Source organism: Pollicipes pollicipes, unplaced genomic scaffold (assembly GCF_011947565.3).
Source record: "Pollicipes pollicipes isolate AB1234 unplaced genomic scaffold, Ppol_2.1 Scaffold_4002;HRSCAF=4701_pilon_pilon_pilon, whole genome shotgun sequence".
NCBI classification, from domain to species: Eukaryota; Metazoa; Arthropoda; class Thecostraca; order Pollicipedomorpha; family Pollicipedidae; genus Pollicipes; species Pollicipes pollicipes.
Genome location: NW_023596420.1, coordinates 4,250,068 through 4,268,571, shown reverse-complemented (window position 1 = coordinate 4,268,571; position 18,504 = coordinate 4,250,068). Strand labels below are relative to the sequence as shown.

The following is an 18,504-nucleotide window of genomic DNA, read 5'->3' as shown; positions in this document are numbered from 1 at the left end:
TTGAGAATTTTTACGGCATTGAAATCTCGTCTCATCTGCGCTCTTTGTATCTGGCCGAAACAGGTCTGGTTTCCGTGCATCTGAGATTTGTCTGGCTGCGCGTAGTACACGTTCGCCGATGACCAGCCTGTTGCGCCGTCTGTCGCGCCGTCACACCGATCGACCTGTGACGCGGCGTGTGTGATCCCGGCTTCAGGCCCTAAGCCGGGCCCGCCTCGGGACATCAAAATGGAGGACGCGCCCGATGGCTTCCTGCTCTCCTGGAAGCCGCCGATCGAGAAGCCGGACGTGGATGTGCTCTACTACTCCATCAAGTTCAAACCCAGCGAGGGCAAGTGGAAGCAGCTCGGTGACGAGCAGCTCACTGAAACACAGTATCTGGGTGAGTGAGAACGTGTCTATGGCCCGGATGACGTACGCCCAGTGTCTGTGTAAACAGACTAGTCCGTGATTGCGGTCTGCGCCAGTCTGCAAACATTTCTGCACAAAGTAAAACGGAATCATTTGCCAAGAAGATGGCGCCGTTTCGAGCCTCGTGACCGGCGGCAGGGGCGCGGATTGATGTGCGCGTAGTTCATGCCACAGTTCTGGCAATTTCGACACGTTATGGGCGGATATTTGTTTATACGACATTCCCGTCAGATTTAGACATGGCGATGGGTGGCCGAAACATAAAGGCACATCATTCCTATGTATGTGGGCGGTACCAAATACCGCCGCGTCGAATATATCCAGCCCTGCGCGCTGGTGCCTGGTTATTCCCGCTATGCTGGGTGCAATATCCTTCCCATCGTAGCAACCGACGGCGCACATTCTGCCCGGCTTCTCGGTCTGCTTTTGCCTGATTTCTCGTCTATGCTCACACCGCCTACTCCATGTGCAAGTGGGTGGTGAGCCGTAGTGAATGAAGCAGCCTTTATGAAGGCGTCTCACATTTTTTTAAAGGCTGTTGAGAGCATCTTCCCAGAGACTTTGCCCAGGCACAGCAAAAATGCACTGCAGTATGCACTGGTGCTCGGTGTGGATTGTGTGCCCCTGCGAAGGTGTGTTACAATCCGGTCTGTTACAATCCGGTCCGGTGCCGCGCGCCACTACCATTGGCTCTAGTCGGAGATCCGCATCCGGTACCGCACGCCGCCGCCACCGGCCCGAGTCGGGCTCTGTGTCCGGTGGCAAGAGCGCAGATCCGGTCCGGTACCGCGCCGTCACCACCGGCCCCAGTCGGAGCTCCGTGTCCGGTGGCAGAAGTGCAGATCCGCACCCGGTACCGCACCGCCACCACCGGCCCGAGTCGGGGCTCTGTGTCCGGTGGCAGAAGCGCAGATCGATGTGCGCACCGGGCCCGGCCGCCCGTCCGCCAGGCCGGACGACTGCCCGTTGGGGCAGAGCGGCCGCCCGCCCGCTCGGAGCGGGTATTTCTAGCCATCCGTCAGGTCGATGACAGGCCGCGCAACTCTCGCCGAAGGCCGAGGCATAGGCGAGGTGTATAGCTGGTGCGCTGGGCGCCATGTTTCGAGACGTTGGGAAGTTTCGGTCGACTTCTTTAAACCCATAGCCTGAAGCTGTTATTGATGTATTGAGTACTGGTGGCTTTCATGCTCGATCGAACGCCTACTCATGGCCGGCGTTTTCTGCTTGTGTTGTCGTTACTCACTGGTTTCTATCAAAGCAGGTGAGCGCACTGAGAGAAGTCGGTGTCAATGGTCGTTTCCTTTTGTGTGGCTGGTACTTGGTCTGTGCAGCTGTATGCCATTACAAAGAGTCGTGCTACATCCAGAACTGCGCCTGTCACTATATCTCGTGAAGCCGCAGTGGGGACGACAGCGGTAGTGCATGTCCTCTTTGCAAGGTAGGCGTGCTGCATGACAGGCCTCCACGTCATTGAAAATTGGCTTTCAGTGTTTTGTTCGATGCGAGCCATTATGATCTGTGAAATTATGCGGAAAACTTACTGTGCCAAACATAGTGGGGCAAACAGGCCGGCTGCCGTCGGACCGCGGGACCCTGCGTCTGCATAATCAGCGCCTGTCATCTCCATCAGCCGTGACACGAGCCACGCGCGGCTCGCGGCTCCAATCGTGTAATGGCCGGGCCGAGGTGCCGCTCCTGCTGGGCCGATTGGCACCGCCCGGCTAAGGTGCGGCCGCCAGTCGGCGACGTAATGCACCCATTTCGAGCGGCCATCGAAACCCGAGTGGCGTTACTGCACCGGTCTGACTCCTCCCCCTGAAGGGCAGCCGTGTCGTGCCAGCCGCCTCGCTGTCAGGACGCCACAAACCCGAGTGGCGTTACTGCACCGGTCTGACTCCTCCCCCTGAAGGGCAGCCGTGTCGTGCCAGCCGCCTCGCTGTCAGGACGCCACAGCGCGTGACCTGGGAACGGGTCCGATCATATTGTTGTTAGCTAATGAAGCCGCCTTCGTCGCTCGACGACTTGCGTCGAACCCTAGCGTGAGAATGCGCTTTTGATGATGGTGCCCAATGGATGCCCACCCTGTTTGGCCGAGCTGGCTTTGTCAATACCAATCAATAATCAGCAGCTTATAAACATTATTTATTCTCACAAAAAAACAGACCTCCTCTAGTTTTCAACATTCTCTAAAAGCCAGCGATGATTGCACCCTTTTGGGGCCGATATTAAGATCCAGGCAACATGCGGTTTATGGCTAACCATGTTGTTTCCAATTATTTACATTAACGTAGGTGCACATTAACACGCGCTAGGGTGCCGGTTGGATACCCTTCGCTCGGGTGAGGGTTAGTTTGATCCCTGAGATCTCAGGAACTAAGAGAGCTGGAGACACTAAGTCCATAGGGAGTGTTGACTGTACGTGACCTCACTTAGGTCAAAGTTTGAGGTTCGTAGGTAAAATACCTTACCGGTGAAACCTTAGGATCAAATAAACCAAATTCCAAGAAGGTCAGGCTTCAGGTTGGTCTCTTAAGTGCCCCTAGAACCTAGATAACTGTTCTAAGCAAAAAGCCACATCCTCATTTTAGGTTATTGACCTAGTTTGACCTGAAGGTCATGTGACCGAAAGCATACAAAACTGCTGTGAGTTTTAAATTTGTATAAACGACAAAGGTTTCGCTAGGCGGTATGTTCCCAAAAAGCAAGATGATGACTTTAGGTCATTTTTGGTCAGTGACCTTTTCTGATGTTTAAGAAACCCATGGAAGATGTATAATGCGATTCTTTTTATGAATAAATTCGGAATGAGCACCAGGAACTGTCCCTCACAGCACGCGCTAGAGCAATAAAACAGGTTGATTTTGACCTTGATGTGACCTTTATACCTGACTCCAGGTCAATGTAATTTGTTCATTTCATTGTTGTGTTGCCTAAGAGAGTATCTCAGAGATGTATGGCATGCGAGTGCAAGCAAGCGAGTATGCATATTTGAGTTAGGCGGATGCCTAATGCCTGTTTGCTTGAATTCGTTTGCATGTACACGTGTCCGCGTATTCTCATTTTTGAGTGGGCACTGTATTTTGGTGGTGGATGGCAGTCGCTCTTTGTTTGGTTCCCTGAATGTTGGTGTCCTGTAGGAGCTGTGGCTTTCTGTGGCAAGAAATAACCTAGAAAATAGAGTAGGATCATCGGCGGGCAATTTTGAGTTCACTTCTGGTTCTTTTTCGATGAAGGCACTTTGCCGAAATATCGACCAAACCATATCTCCATTCTCCTGGTTTTCCGAGGAACAAAGCTAATGCTACTGTTTTATCAGTGTGCTGTAATGTTTGCAATACACTCAAAATTTTGGTGTAAAAATGCTACGGGTGCTTGAAACATTCTGCTTAGACAAAAAGGTGTTCGAGCAAGAAGTTATTATCCCGCGAATTTAACGAAGCGTTTGACTATGGCTTTGAGATTTTTCCCCCTGGCGTTTGGCGTTGACATTTATAAGTGGCGTAAACCTCTGAGGCTCTTCCGGGCTACTTCGACTTTGGGAAGCGGAGTAGTATCACATGCTCCATGTTATGCACCGGTCCAAACTTCAACCAACCAAGTTGTTGGTAACAGGCTGTTGCTCGCTGGCCAATCACAAACGTTGTTTTTATTTGCTCCAGTAGATGCGCGCACGACCGTCGCCGTGCGGACGCTGGGTGCGCCTTCAGCGAAAGGAGCGTAGTGCTGTTAAAGAGCGTAGACAGCATAACTTGGAATTCATAATTTCGAATGTAATTAAAATTTATATCATCGTATTTTGACGGTGTTGCAGTGGCACTACCCAGCGCTCTTATTAGACGCAACCAGTCCTGAATTTTCACTAAAATCTGTTTTGAAATATGCCCCAAAGGTGGGACACTTTCCCTGCGAATTACAAAGCATGGGAGAGATGATCGTGCCACGAAGCACTTCTTGTCGATATGGGTATGCGTTGGATAAAAATCGCATAACATCTGAGGGCTTGCTTCACTGCATTTTCAAAACCGATGTAGATTTATCAAAATTGTGAAAGATGGCCAGTGAGAAGATAGCTTGCAGCAGACCCTGGAGCATTGGCCGACAGCGTTCCCGGGCCACGATGACGTCACACGTCAGCCATCCGTTGGCAAGGGTGCGTTCCGGGCTATGACGTCACGCGTCAGCCATCCTCTGGCAAGGGTACGTTCCCGGGCTACGGCGACGTCACACGCCAGCCATCCGTTGGTTAGGGTGCGTTCCGGGCTATGACGTCACGCGTCAGCCATCCTCTGGCAGGGGTACGTTCCCGGGCTACGGCGACGTCACACGTCAGCCATCCGTTGGCAGGGGTGCGTCCCGGCACGTCCAGGGCGGTCAGCGAATGGTGCATGATCAAAGCCGAGAGCAGAGGAGAAGTAGGCGTTTCTGAAGTGTGAGAAAGGTGATCATCTGGGCCTTGGTCACGTTCGATGTTTGGGTGGACGTCACGATGCTTGGGTGGGCTCGGCGGGGAGGGTTCGAACACGGTGGCATTAAAGGGAGTGTTCCACATTTGTGTGTGGTTTTGAACTGAAATTGCCATCTTGAAGATTAGATCGGTGTAGTTCACAGCCCTGCGCTTCTAAAGACGTAAGTTCTTCTGGTTTTTAGTTTCCAGCTCTTCAGAAACGAGACGCGGTATGCATATAGTGTAATGATGGTTGCGAAAGGACGTGGTACTATTTAGAATTCCAACTAAAGCTCGAGACACACCGGTTCTGCTCTTGCAGCAGTCGATGTACTGATCTCGCCTTTTATATCGACATGTTGTGATTGGAATTACAGCTACCAATATTCAGAAAACTAGTAAAGCAGTCACAGGGTTGATGAGCGCTTTTCGACGCAAGCATACGGTCGCGAGCGACGTGGGCGCGCGCCCTGTCTTGACGGCTGAATTTCTCGCTGGCAGCGGCGCCACGCTCTGTTGGGTGCTGTTCAATTTACCAAAGTCTGTTGAACCCTGAGCGTGCCGGCTGCCTCGTCAGGTCGCGAAGTTTGCGTCCGCTGGCCGGGCGCCCGGCGCCCCTGCCCCTCCCCCTGTCCCTCCCGCTCTCGTCTCCGGGCTGTCGATGAGGCTGAGACGTAACTGGGATGGATTCTTTACCTTGCTGAAATACACCCTTCGCACCCCTGAGACAGCCCCCGCCCCACTGGGGCAGACCCTCGTACGACCAGATCAGCCCTAGCTAGCGGGCGGCCAGGCCCTAGCCAGCGGTCGGCCAGCTCCTAGCTAGCGGTCGGCCAGCTTGTGGCTAGCAACGGCCAGCCCATAGCCAGCGAGCGGTCGGCCAGCCCCTAGCTAGCGAGTGGCCAGCCCTAGCTAGCGGTCGGCCAGCCTTAGCGAGTGGTCGGCCAGCCCCTAGCTAGCGAGTGGCCAGCCCTAGCTCGGTCGGCAAGCCCTAGCTAGCAAGCGGCCAGCCCCTAGCTAGCGAGCGGTCGGCCAGCCCCCAGCTAGCGAGCGGTCAGCCCCAAGCTAGCGAAGCGGTCAGCCCCTGGCTAGCGAGCGGTCAGCCCCCGGCTAGCGAGCGGCCAGTCAGCCCCCAGCTAGCGGTCGGCCAGCCCCCAGCTAGCGGTCGGCCAGTCCCCAGCTAGCCAGCTAGCGAGCGGCCAGTCAGTCCCCAACTAGCGAGCGGCCAGTCAGCCGTGTCGGAGCCGGTTGGAGCTGACTTTCTGCTCTCCGCCTGGCAGTGCGGAGCCTGCAGGGCGGCCGCGACTACGCGTTCCGGGTGTACGCGCACACGTCGACCGGCTTCAGCTCGAGCGCCGAGTTCAAATACAGCATGTCGGACCGGATCCAGAAGAAGGCGATCACTGCGGCGCTGGTCGGCGGCTTGCTCCTGCTCATCGTCTCCATCATCCTCTCGGTGTGCACCGTCAAAATATGCAACAAGCGCAAACGAAGGAAACAAGAGAAAGGTGAGTGCATGAGAGATATGCTTTGTGACAGTTGTTTTATCTTGGTCTCACTTTGCGGTCATGCCAACCTGAAGCGTACTGAGCGTCAGTCCATGCTAATGGCTGGAGGGGTTTCCAAACTGGATCAAGAAGCATGCGTCATAAATAACATTGGATAACGAGCTCGCCCGAACCACGTGTGTGTGTGTGCTTGCTGCATCAGTTTGTGAACGGTGGACGGGAGCGCTGGGTCGGCGCGTCGGCTCATTTCTACACGTGTCATCTGACCCGCCGGTTCGGCGCGCCACGTGTGTGCGTGCGTGAGCGCGTGCGTGCGCCATCGCACGGTCTGCATGCCCTCCGTGTGTTTGTATGTGTGTTGACCATCAGCCGGCGACCCTCACGCTTCAGTGAGCCGGGTGCCGCGCTTGCATTGGTGTGCCGGTGCCAGCATCGCTCAGTGTCATGGCTGACGACCCCCGGCCGGCCGCGCCGCCCCGGCGCCGGCTGGGCGGCCGGAAGCCTCGCTCTCGCGTCAGTCGGCCGGCCGACATGGCTGATCGGTGCTGTCGACGAATGGCATACCTAACAAGGTTAGCTGGCCGGCGCGGCCGTTTGGCCGGTGCCGCCGGCGTACCGCTTGATGTTTGCTCAGGATTGACGCCGCGGCGCCGTCCGCTCCTCTCCCCTGTTGCAGAGTACAACATGGTGGCGTGTCGCGTCACGGAGGCGCGCAACGGTCTGCATAGTCCTGTGCCTTTGAAGAAGTAAGTGCTCTCCAGTTCGGTGGGGTGGGGCTTGCTGTAGAGACGATTTGATTTGTGGCTTGTGCGGCGGTGGTGGCGGTGGGAAGAATCAGTCCATTTTTGCTGGTGATTTGGGCGTAATGCTCAGTGCCGCGTTTTGGGCACAAACGTAAAGCTGAAACGGTTGGGACTTCCTCTAGCGCTGAAGCCTCATGAACCTTGTGAAGGCCTCGCAGCGACGTCACTCCGTCCGAGCCAACCAGCAGTAAACGTGAACACACCGGACTAGCACTGAATTGTGCATTGTGGAGGAGGGCTGCTGATAATTGCGAATTTTTAAAGATAACCACAGACTTGATGTTTATTTCAGCAGATTTTGTCATATGAGTCGATTTGAAACTTGTCTAATACTCCGTTGTCGTATTAGAATGAACAACTCATAAGCGATTGCTTTCGCTGACAGCCATGGTCTGACTATGACCCGCCATTGTTCAGCGGCCTTACAAAATGATATAATTTGTCTTTCATACGCAGTTCTGTACATACATATTTCTTGTGTGTTTGCATATATATTACTACAAAAAAAAAATCGGCGGTGCAATTGCCCACAGCTCTCTCAGAACTGGCAATGCGTCACCTTTTTATGGGATTTTGAACCTGAGAAGTCCACATTTTAGTCGCAAGGAACAACCAGAGCATCATAAAAGCATCAGACGCCCCAGATCCTCAGTTATAATGTAATATATGTACCGCGCTATTCAATACCGTCCTGTAATGGGAGAATAGCATGACGTGATTGGAATAATCAAGGACCACTGGCCGGGCATCAGTGATCGCTGGTCGGCCATCAATGATCGCTGGCCGGGCCATCAACGGCCGCCACCGATCGCTGGCTGATTGGATGCGACTCCATGCACGGCATGGTATGACAGGATCGGATGGTTTCTATTGCAAAATTGCGATACACTCAGCACTTCTTGGGATCAATGAATGGGATGGTTATGTCTAATCAGCGGTGTTTTTTTTTTTGTACTTTTCATAGTGTATGGTTGTAAAACGCTTCCTTGAGCAATTGCGCGTCCGTCAAAGAGATACAAGTTGCTGTTTGTTCGGCAAATTGTGACTGCCAGTAATGCTTCTGGCTGCATTTGACGCCTAATAGTAACACAATAACTAGTCATCTGTAAGCGTCTGCTTGATGTGCTTTCAGTGCCAGACCGCCTTTTAACGGCAGTGTTCCGCATTTGTATGAATTTTTTAAACTGAAGTAGCCATCTTGAACGTTCATATCTGTCGTTTGTGAGCACAATAACCAGATATGACGGTCGACAATTGGTTCTTAACCAATGCTGTGCGAGGTACGGTACGTAATGTGACAGTGGTGTATTGAGGAGCGCATTTACTAATCAGAGAAATTATGCTATCTAGACCTGCCTTTTCATCATACCGGATGCTTGCTTCAGTATCGTCAAATGTGTAATATTCCCTTAAATGAGATCGAAGTATTTATGTGATGTGTCGCGCACATGATGACGATCGTCTGTTCTCTGCCCGCACGCTACACCTCAGGACGCTCGAGAAAGGTGACGGACCGTCGCTAGACCATTATTAGACGAATCAACCATGTAATTACCAGTTCAGTAATCTTCCTAGATGTGCTACGAATGTGTACCCTCTGCATGAATGCCGTTCATGGGACATTGGGACTACCCCAAGGTGTCTGTCTCATCCCTGGCATGCGTACCGTTACAGAGAGCTTCGATCTTTTGGTGTGCCGACAGCCGTGGTTGATTTTTGTGTTTGCGTTTTTAACACACCGTAGATAGTTATTTTCACTACCAGGTGCCAGGCTGTATGTCAGCACCACAGTGTGTGAGGAGCTCAACCAGTTAATGCGTCTGTTGTCAGCTATGTTTGCCTTTTATGTAGTGCGCATTTGACGGAGCTGCAAAAAGAGAGAGAGAGAGAGAGAGAGAGAGAGAGAGCCATGTGTTCCCGGGTCGGATGTGAACGTGTGGTTCCCCTCGTGCGGCTGCCCTCCCCCCCCCCCCCCCCCCTCTCCTGTTCCCGCCTGCCTGATGAGCTTTCCTGGCGCTCTCGTTACTTGACGGCCGGTGCCAATGATGTATTTGCGTTGGCTCCGCGCCAGGTGGCGGTTTTCCACTGCAAATGGACCGACGGCTGCTTGCGCCCGACGCCTCTCTCCATTACGCGTGGTAACTGTGTGTGGTGTGGCACCTGGCCGGCACACTCACCGGAGTTGGCGCCAGCCAGCAGCGCTGGTAGCGGGATAGCGAATCACGACCGGTCCCTTTTAGGCCAGGTGTAATGCAGTATAATGTGGCACTGACAGGGCGTGGAACAAGGAGGTTACTCAGAGAGCTGAATGCATATAAATTCGATGCGTAGTATAACATGCGGAGAACAAAAGTGAGATAATCGGCGATTTAGATACGTCGATCATGTGTCTCATTGATGTGCGGATAAGGTTGCTTGGTAGGAGTTGGATAAACCACGCACACATTCGCAGCAACCAGTGAGAGACTATCGGAAGCCGAAGAGCCATAACCGTACGGCTGATGGAGAGTATGGACAGTCGGGAGGCAGTGAGAAACAACGGAAATGAGGCCAGGAGCGACAATGGCTTTGGCTGTGGATGGATACCACGGGAACATTTGAGATAGGACCCTTAACACGGGCGGGGTTCGGTGGCGGCAAGTGTGCATATAGGTGTCATAGGAGATAGGGCCGCAGCTCTATCGGTGGCTGCCTGTGGTAGGTGTACGTAGCTGGGTAACAAATGTGAGGTGCGTGACACTTACCGAGGACTGTTGGGGACTGCTGTCACAACGAGAGCCGTGTCCCTGCCCTGGTTCAGTCGGTCAGAGCGCCTGCCTCCCATCCTACTCGTGCAGCGGCGGGGGGGGGGGCTGTCATATATATATATATATATATATATATATATATATATATATATATATATTGGTGACTGTATCAACGTGAGCCATTTTGACACTCATTCAAAGCGGTAGGTTTAAAAGAGACACCAACGACGACATCGGTCTGCCCGTCGCTGGGGGGAGAGTTGTAGCCGCTATGGCAGAGCTGTTCGCTAGCTAGGCAGCTCTTCCTGCACGTTGCATTAATTGAAAGATTCGAATGGATATGGCAGCCCAACAGTCATTGAGCACAAGCTTGCGCTTAACCTACGCTGCTCACATTTCACGGTGTGCATGCTTGCTTTAGTACGTGGGTTATGGTGCATGCCGCCCTACCTGTTCCTTCACATCGCGGCATTGCCGGCGACTGACGAGCTAATGCTCGCCCTTCGAGGGGAGCCAGCTCGGCGACTCGCGTGAGGTTTTTCCTGAAGAACTTCTGAACGGCTGAACATCTGATTCTGAGCGCTGCACCGAAATGCTGACCTAGTTTACTGAAGTTCCTGACCTTGACGGCGTATGATCCATTGCGTCTTTTGTTTGGTCGGACTTTGAACCTTGACTTATGACGTTTTGAACGTGCAATGTGCCTTTTTGACATAAATTTGGGGCTTTTGAAGAAATTTCTCGCTTCGTTTTTATCATTAGCGGGACTTTCTTTATTGTTTTTGTAACGTAGAAGGACGGGAAACAGCCTACACTGTTTTGCCCAGACGTGGCATGTCGCAGCTTACACCCGTCGACGCCCTCTGATGTTCGTCGAGTTGTTTTCCAAGAGCTATTTAATGACGTGTCCCGTACTGGCGTTGCAGGTTCAGTTCGTGAGATGGCAGGGGGTTCGATTAATAGCCAAATTAACCCCTATGACCTGATTTGATCCATCAAAGGTCACATTCGCCATCGTTGAGTCACACCTATCCGATATGGTTTGAGAAGTACCTTAAGGGGCGTTTTCCTCGTGGCGCTGGCTTATCAAATTCTTGAGACCTTGGGAGGGCTTGAGACCCTCTCGTAGGGCAAGGGTGGAAACACGCTAGTTTGGCGAATATTAATTGTTGTCTCCTTGCTGTTTGTGTGTGGTGTATGCTAGCCTCTGCTGTGTGTCGCGGCGGCTTGGGATGGCGCATCGCCATTACGGCGTGCTTGGTGACGCATCCACCGGTGTGGCGACAAGCACGACCGACAAAGCTGGTACAGCAATAGCTCGACAACCTTATTGATGCACAACATTACTTCTACTGCAAAGACTCATGCAGGATATTAGTGCTATACGACACGAATCTCTGTGTAGTTGAAACGATGACTGGTATAAGTTTTTGAAGCATGACTTTTGTTGTGCAGCACTAACGTCGCGTGGAAGTTTGCATTATAAATAAAGTCAAGTGTAAGTAAAACAAGAAGTTTTTAAAGTCAAACTAATGATGGGTATATTCTTTGAAGGATGCATTTTGTCGTGCAGCACTGATGTCGCATATAAGCATATTCAGTAAATGTGGAGGCATAGCAATGCTGGCGCCAGTAGGTGTTGCTGCATCATTAATGTCGCGGATCCGCACTCATTTCTTTGTGATGGGACGACGGGTCTCAGACGGAACCCACCGTATCAAAGCCACTGCATCACCGGGACCGACTGGGGCGCAGAGGTGTCATTTGTAACTTTCACAATATGAAAATCGCTGATATTGCGCCATGCTTTTGCTACAATGGCGCTTTGTCGTTGTTGCGATTGGTCCACAAGAGTGTAGATGCGACGAAGAAGGAGAGTTCAGTTTCGCAGTCTATACGGCCGTGCACAGATGACTGTCCCGGATGGTGAGATCCGCACGACGCAGTACTCTGACTGTACACAGTACTCTGACTGTACACAGTACTCCAAACTGTACACAGTACTCTGACTGTACACAGTACTTCAAACTGTACACAGTACTCTGACTGTACACAGTGCTCCAAACTGTACACAGTACTCTGGCTGTACACAGTACTCCAAACTGTTCGTGACCGAGCGTCCTTGGTGCCGAGGCGGGGCACGCACTCACACGGGCCGTTTCCTTACATGACCGATGAAATGTCATGCGTCCGTGTGTCTGAGTTTGGCTGCTGTATCTCCAACGTCTCTAGTTTTGTTTTCTTTATGCTATGGCTGATGCGGGAAGGCATGTTTGCTCGAAAAGGGCAGTTCAAAGCACTATAAAGTCTGCGCTTCGGTGCGGGATTTGTCAAACGCGTCAGTCAACATTGGACAATATAGCGGGCTAGAACTTTTGGAGGAAAAAACAACAGAATCCTTTACTTTAGACACGTGCTATCATACGGCGCAAAATTCCCGTCCTACTTACAGCTCTTGTTTTGTACATCAAAATATTTGTTTAGGGAGAGTGCGGCCCGGTAAGGCAACCCCGATAAGCTGCTTACAAAGTTTTCATCGTTGGTGTAATGGCTCCGTTCGCATCGATGTTGCACATTAGTGCACTGGCATTTAACATTTCGCAAGAATGAATGATTTACGCAAGTTGTTCAGTGTATTAGCGAGGAGCATTATTCCCATAGATAAGGCAGTAGTAGTAGTCTTATTCCTCGGAAAAAAACAGGGGAATGGAAATATGGTTGGGTTGACATTTCGGTGAGATGTCTTTATCGAAACATATCAGAAGTCAATTATATATAACGTAAGGAGTTCACGTCTGCTATTAATTCGATAAAGGCATGCTGCCGAAATGTCAACCTAACCATATATCCATTCTCCTGGTTTTTCTGAGGAATAAGACTACGACTACTGCCTTATCTATGGGAATGAATGATTTCTTAGAAAACTCTGATACGGTGACCAAAACGCAAATTGTAAAATCAAACTCTGCTCGAATGCTGCGAACATCCTACAGAAAGATTATAGTTGTAAATTACCAAAGCGCTGGTTAACGCATAGAAGGTGCTTATGACATGAATGCAGTTCAGCATATTGCAAAACAATGGCGTGATCCCTACTTATTCGCTTTTGCGACAGGACGAGACAAACGGGATTGGGGATATCTGGGAAACTTGTCTGCCGGATAGGGCCATTGAGACCACCGCCGGATGTCTGGGCTGCACTGCTTCACCTGCCTGCCCTACTGTTTCAAGAGGCTGAACTTTAAGGAGTGTCGAATTTGACTGAATCCTTGATCCCGCCGTGCTTTAGACTGGAGACTTAAGGCGCGTTCACAGATTGGGTAGGACCGGAGCCGACGCGTTTTCCGGCCGGGAATGTAGATCGTACGGCGTATGTTAGCGGTGTGATTAGGCCGTTGTGCTGCTGCCGCAGGTACGTGCGCCGAGTACCGCGTCTGATTCGGCACGCCAGCCAGCTGCTGTGGCGACCGCGGCCGTCCACCGGCCTCTCCCAGAGTCTGATCGACGACCTGGACCTGACGCCGCGCCGCGCCAAAACCGTCTACAGCGTCGAGATGGAGTACAGCCAGCCACTGGCCTGGATCACCCGCACCCCCGACGGTCGCTTCGTCGTCAACGGCGACGACGACGGCGGCTTCCTGACCGACTCCGGCGAGCGGCGGCGGCGCCGGCAGCTGCAGTCGCGGCCGCAGCCGCTGCGAACGGGAATCTATCACGTGGAGCGCGGCCGGCGCTCCCCAGAGCCGACGCCGGTGCCGGCCGGCCGCCGGGTGAGCCACGGCTTCGGCCGCCACCAGATCCCCGAGCAGGCGCCGGCCGTGTCGCCGCACGTGGCCCTCTCGCCGGACGGTCGCCGGTTCCGCGCCTCGTCGCCCGGCCCGCTGGGAGGCCAGCTGGGCCCGTTCGACTTCTCCGACCTGAGCTCGGTGCAGGTGCCCGGCTCTGTTGGAGCGAACGTTCCCCAGCACAGTGCTGTCGTCGCCTGTCGCAGCTGCAGACGCCCAGCTTCCCGGGAGCGCCAGGCGGGCCCGCAGGAGACGCCGGTGCGCCGGCCGACCCTCGGCTGCCGGCGCTGCGCACCATCCACGAGCGGCGGCGGGCCGACGCTGGAGGGCCGCACTACGAAAACTGGCCGGTGGAAGGCCGCTGGCGGGCGCCCGTGGCCGAGCCGCGGCTCCCACGCCTGCTGCAGCCGCGGCTCGCCTTTCGTGATTCGGGCCAGCACGTGCACATGGTGGCCACATCGAGCACCCCGAATCGCCGACATCCCGCGTCCCCGCCCGCGCCAGCGCGCCCAGCCCGTGTACGCCAACACGGGTCCGTGGCCGCCGGTGCTGGACGCCTACCGGCCGCAGCGGCCGCTGGCCACCAGCTCGCCGCCGCCGGTGCCCGTACCCAGCCGGCCGCGGCTCGTGTCGCGCGCCCGAGCCGCAGACGCCGGTGCAGCGGGCCGCGGCCCCGAGCCACCCCCAGCCCCTCGAAGAGTCTCCGGCCAGCTCTCTGGGCCGCACCGACCGGCCGCTGTGCCTACACGCGCGACAAGCTACAGGCGGCCATCGGCCGAGTGCGCTCCCAGCTGGGCCTGCTGCGGCCGGCCAGCGCGCCGGCCCTCTCGCGCTGGCCCGACGACGAGCCGCCGCCGCACGAGAAGTCCAGCTCCAGCGGGCTCGGCTCCGGCAGCAAGAACACGTCGCAGCGCACCCACTCGTCGTCGGCATCCTCGCAGCAATATATCGGACTCGCAACTGGAGCCGCACGCCGCCGCCGCCTGCCGCCGGCAGCACTCCCGCCGCCTCACTGGCGCCCGGCGGAGCGCGCCGGCACGCACTTGCCGGCGTACCTGCCGCCGCCCGGCCTACTGGGCGCCCCCGCAACCGCTCGACATCTCCGTTGATGACCACTACGAGTTCGACCCGGTTGCTGACGCCGGGCACGATAGTCGCCGGGCGGCCGCGCCGCCACTTGACCCGTTCCCGGGCCGCCGACCCGTGCCCGCGCATGGAGTGTCCCGCCCAGTGCAGGCAATTGCGCCAGGAAGGTTTCAGCACCAGTCCAGTACCGGCAGCGGCCCGCGCCGGCGTGCACCGCCTCTCGGCGACGTAGGCAATCACCGAGACGGTCTGTTGAAACAGTTCCCGGAGCCGCACACTCCCCCCCCCCCCCACCTGTGTTCGCTAACGCTACTGCCATTCATGCTTTACGTTCGCCATCAGAGTACAATCGTGTGTTTGCGTTTTGCGCCGTGCTGTTGCTCGATATTTTTTTGCACGGCGGGAGGTTTTGTGGCATTACATCTGCGATTCTTTGGTTCAAATGTGACAGCTTTAATGGCGCCGTCGCGGCGGCCGCTAGCGTGTGGCGGGGTGCGGCGTGGACCGGCGGCGGCTGGCGCGCGCGCGCCGCCCGCTCGGTCGCACCTGTTCCTGTGATAACCGGTCCTCTCGGGCCGACCAACTCTCGGAGCCCCCTCCCCCTCCCCGGCTCCTCGCAGGTTGTACATAAGCGTGAAGATGCGAAGATGCGTGACGTGTCGGCGTCGCCCACGCACTCCGACCCATGTATATAGAGGTGTTTTGTATTGTTGTACCTAGGCCGCGCAGGCACTTCACTCTCCGTAGTTGTTCAAAACGCCACCATCCCCGAGAACCTGTGTAGTGCAGTTAAACGGTGCCGGTCGGTAGTCTGACGTGGTCGGAATGGTCAGCAGTACTGGGCGTTGTCAGCCGTTCGCCAGAGCCCAGTGCCGCCGACTCCTTTTGCGTTGCCTAGCGACACCCACCACGCCCGTCTGTTGAGGCCGCGATGAGGGACCGAGAGGGTGTCGTAGCTGGTGATGCCGAAAATCTGGTCTGTAGTTACACATGTCGACTCGCCCAACGTCATTTGGACCGTGACCAAATGCGGCGTTGCCGACTACAGATGGAGCCCCCCCCCCCCCCCTCCCCGGCCCTCGGTATGCCCGACACGAGCAGTGACTTCCCAGTCACTGTGCCCACCGTTTAGTGGTAGGAATGTGCGTGGCGTTGTTGTTGCCGGAATCTCCTGTTGTTTTGTTGGAGCGATTCTTGCCGGGCTTCTTATGTTGTTGAGAATCGTCGAGCCCGGTGATGTTGGCTGGCCTGTGGCCCTGTGCACAGGCGTAGGAAATATGTTAGAGGGGGCCAATTCTGCGAAAACAAGCTGATTTGTGCGCAACGTCCTGGTTTCCACTCGACTTCGACCATGGTGCGTTGAGCTTTTGAAAATTTGTGTGATGACTCGTGTTTTATATCATGCGCATTGTTTGTCCATAAAGTCGTGGGGCTCAAATACATTGCAGACCCCCTCACCTGAGATACTGCCCCCCCCCCCCCTCGGCCTTATCTGAGATACTGTCTCGCCGCCTCCTCCCCCGACTCTCTCTTTGGTTCGCGCTCCATTGGCTCCGTGGCCCGGTGTGTTACTGTGCGCGATATGTTGTGTGTTTTTCCCCTCTGACATACCTCACGGGCATGTTTTAGTCACGGGCGTGCTGCTACGACTGATGCTCAAACCCCGAGAGGGCCCATCCCCCCGGCGCTCGGCCGCACACCGACTGATGGCCGCTTCGGCCGCCTAACAGCATCATGCTTTTCGCTTCGCATGACATGTATTATATACTGTACCACTTGGCAAATACAGTGTCTTTGTACAATGTCGATGGTGTTTGTGGTGCGCAGCGATGACGGACCTAATGCAGCACAAGAACTTTTGGCACGGACTAAGGACCAGTCACTGCGAGCGGGGGCAACAGAATAAGGCCTCTTCAAGATGGCGCGAAACACGTAAAGCTGTCCTACTTTTGTGCGGTTTTGATACAGTTTCATTGGTGGCATTTCGTTTCCATCAATGCGTTAAAACATGCGACCGGTGATTGCATTAGGCACTGCGATCTAGAACTTCAGTAAATTCCATTTGTTTGCTTGGAATAACTGTATTCAACCGATCACAATTCCATTCAAGGAAGCAGTCATGCGGTGAAAAATGTACGAACGACAATCAGCACAGTTATCACCCGAGGTACGCATGTAGCGTAAATGTCATCGAGCCATGCTGGTAAATCTGCCCACCAACGGTACCAGATCACGTGGCGGTAATTGATTTCCGTTACTGCGACCGAAGCGCCAGCCCTAGACCCCTTCTCATTTGTTTTTTGTTACACACGAGGCGCGGATCCAAGATTCCAGGGGGCGTTTTCTTTAAAAAAGCTCCCTTCTTGTAGACCTCTACCCTGACTGCATCGCAATCCTACAAGTGCTTCGCTGACAAAGCAGCAAACTGAGCATCGGATTCCTTGTTTGATGGTGTTTTGATCGCTCTGATGATCCCTTTAGCTTCCCATCAATGATCGTTCAAGATGACATTAAAGCTTATCCATCCGAGAAAGGAACCACCTCGTCAATAAACAAACGCATGTGGACCTCTCAAGCTGTATGAAGGGCCACCGTAAGGGCGCGGAGCGCCGGATCCCTGGGTGTTTTGTGTGCCGCTGATGAACGCTGGTGCCTGTCATAACTGAGCACGCATGATGTGCGAGTGATTGTGGCTATGATGCGATGCGCTATGTACTTCATAATGTGTCCTTTTTATCAGTATGCGCTCATGCCACTGATATTTCAACATTGCACTGGCGTGTGGTTCAACGAGCTTCGTCCGGCGCCACGCCATGCTTTGTTCATCGGGGATGGCACGATGCTGGGCGGATGATAGACAATTTACGATGGCAAGTCCCGGAGGCGTCTCAACCACAAGCTCCGAAAGAGGGATCGGGTCACCAAGTTCGGGTGGCTAGGCACGTCTACTGGCAGATAGGGCCGCCGTCCCGCGGGCTTAGCGAACTGCCAGCAGCGACGCCACTCCAGGACCGGAGCGCGCCGTGATGCCAGACCAGCCGCTGTCACAAGACGGATAGGGCCGCCGTCCCCGACGCCACTCCAGGACAGGAGCGCGCCGTAACGCCAGACCAGCCACTATCACAGGACGGATGGGCCAGGCGGTCCCCGCCACATAATACGCGAAGCGAGGCTGAGAGAAAGAAAAGAGGAGATGGGAAGGTACCGAGCGTACCGAGCGCCTCCAGCCGTCGGTACTAACAGTGGGTGATGATATGCACGACTTCACCGATGGTTAGGGCGACGAACGATAGATGTCATAGCAAATGGCCCATCGATGCAGCCAGTGCTGTCTTTACATTGACATTAACGTACGTGGGCCTCTTGGCAGCTTGAGAGCGCACGCACCGTGCGCGCTCTTCTTGTCTCGTCAGAGGGATTAGTGTAAATCCAGCTCCGTTTTACTCTGCAATGGATGAGGGATGAAAGAGGTACGTTAAGTGGGCTTGTGCCATCAGGCGCGAAGCAAGGGACAGGGGCAGATGCATTACGTTAGACCGGCTAATACTGTCTGTTATCGATGCAAGAAAAACGTGTGCGAAGTTACGTCAGTTCAGCTAATTTCTTTCGGTAGCAAATGCAACGTAAAACACGAAACACATACCCGCACCGTTTATTCACAGACAAGGGTACCCTTGGATGGCGGGTGATCATTACATTGCAGAAAAGGTTTTCCCGCAC

At 54.4% G+C, this 18,504-nt stretch overlaps 1 protein-coding gene across 1 annotated transcript in view; it reads left to right on the top strand.

Annotated features, from left to right (window-relative positions):
• Nucleotides 1–352: 352 nt before the first annotated feature.
• The window catches only part of LOC119093414 (uncharacterized), a 32,747-nt gene continuing 14,595 nt past the window's right edge, over nucleotides 353–18,504 (top strand). The window contains exons 1-4 of the mRNA XM_037216369.1: nucleotides 353–382; nucleotides 6,136–6,363; nucleotides 7,040–7,109; nucleotides 13,326–13,956. Of these exons, the coding sequence (XP_037072264.1) occupies nucleotides 6,228–6,363; nucleotides 7,040–7,109; nucleotides 13,326–13,956 (837 nt within the window). The 5' untranslated portion in view covers nucleotides 353–382; nucleotides 6,136–6,227. The remainder of the gene's footprint in view (nucleotides 383–6,135; nucleotides 6,364–7,039; nucleotides 7,110–13,325; nucleotides 13,957–18,504) is intronic.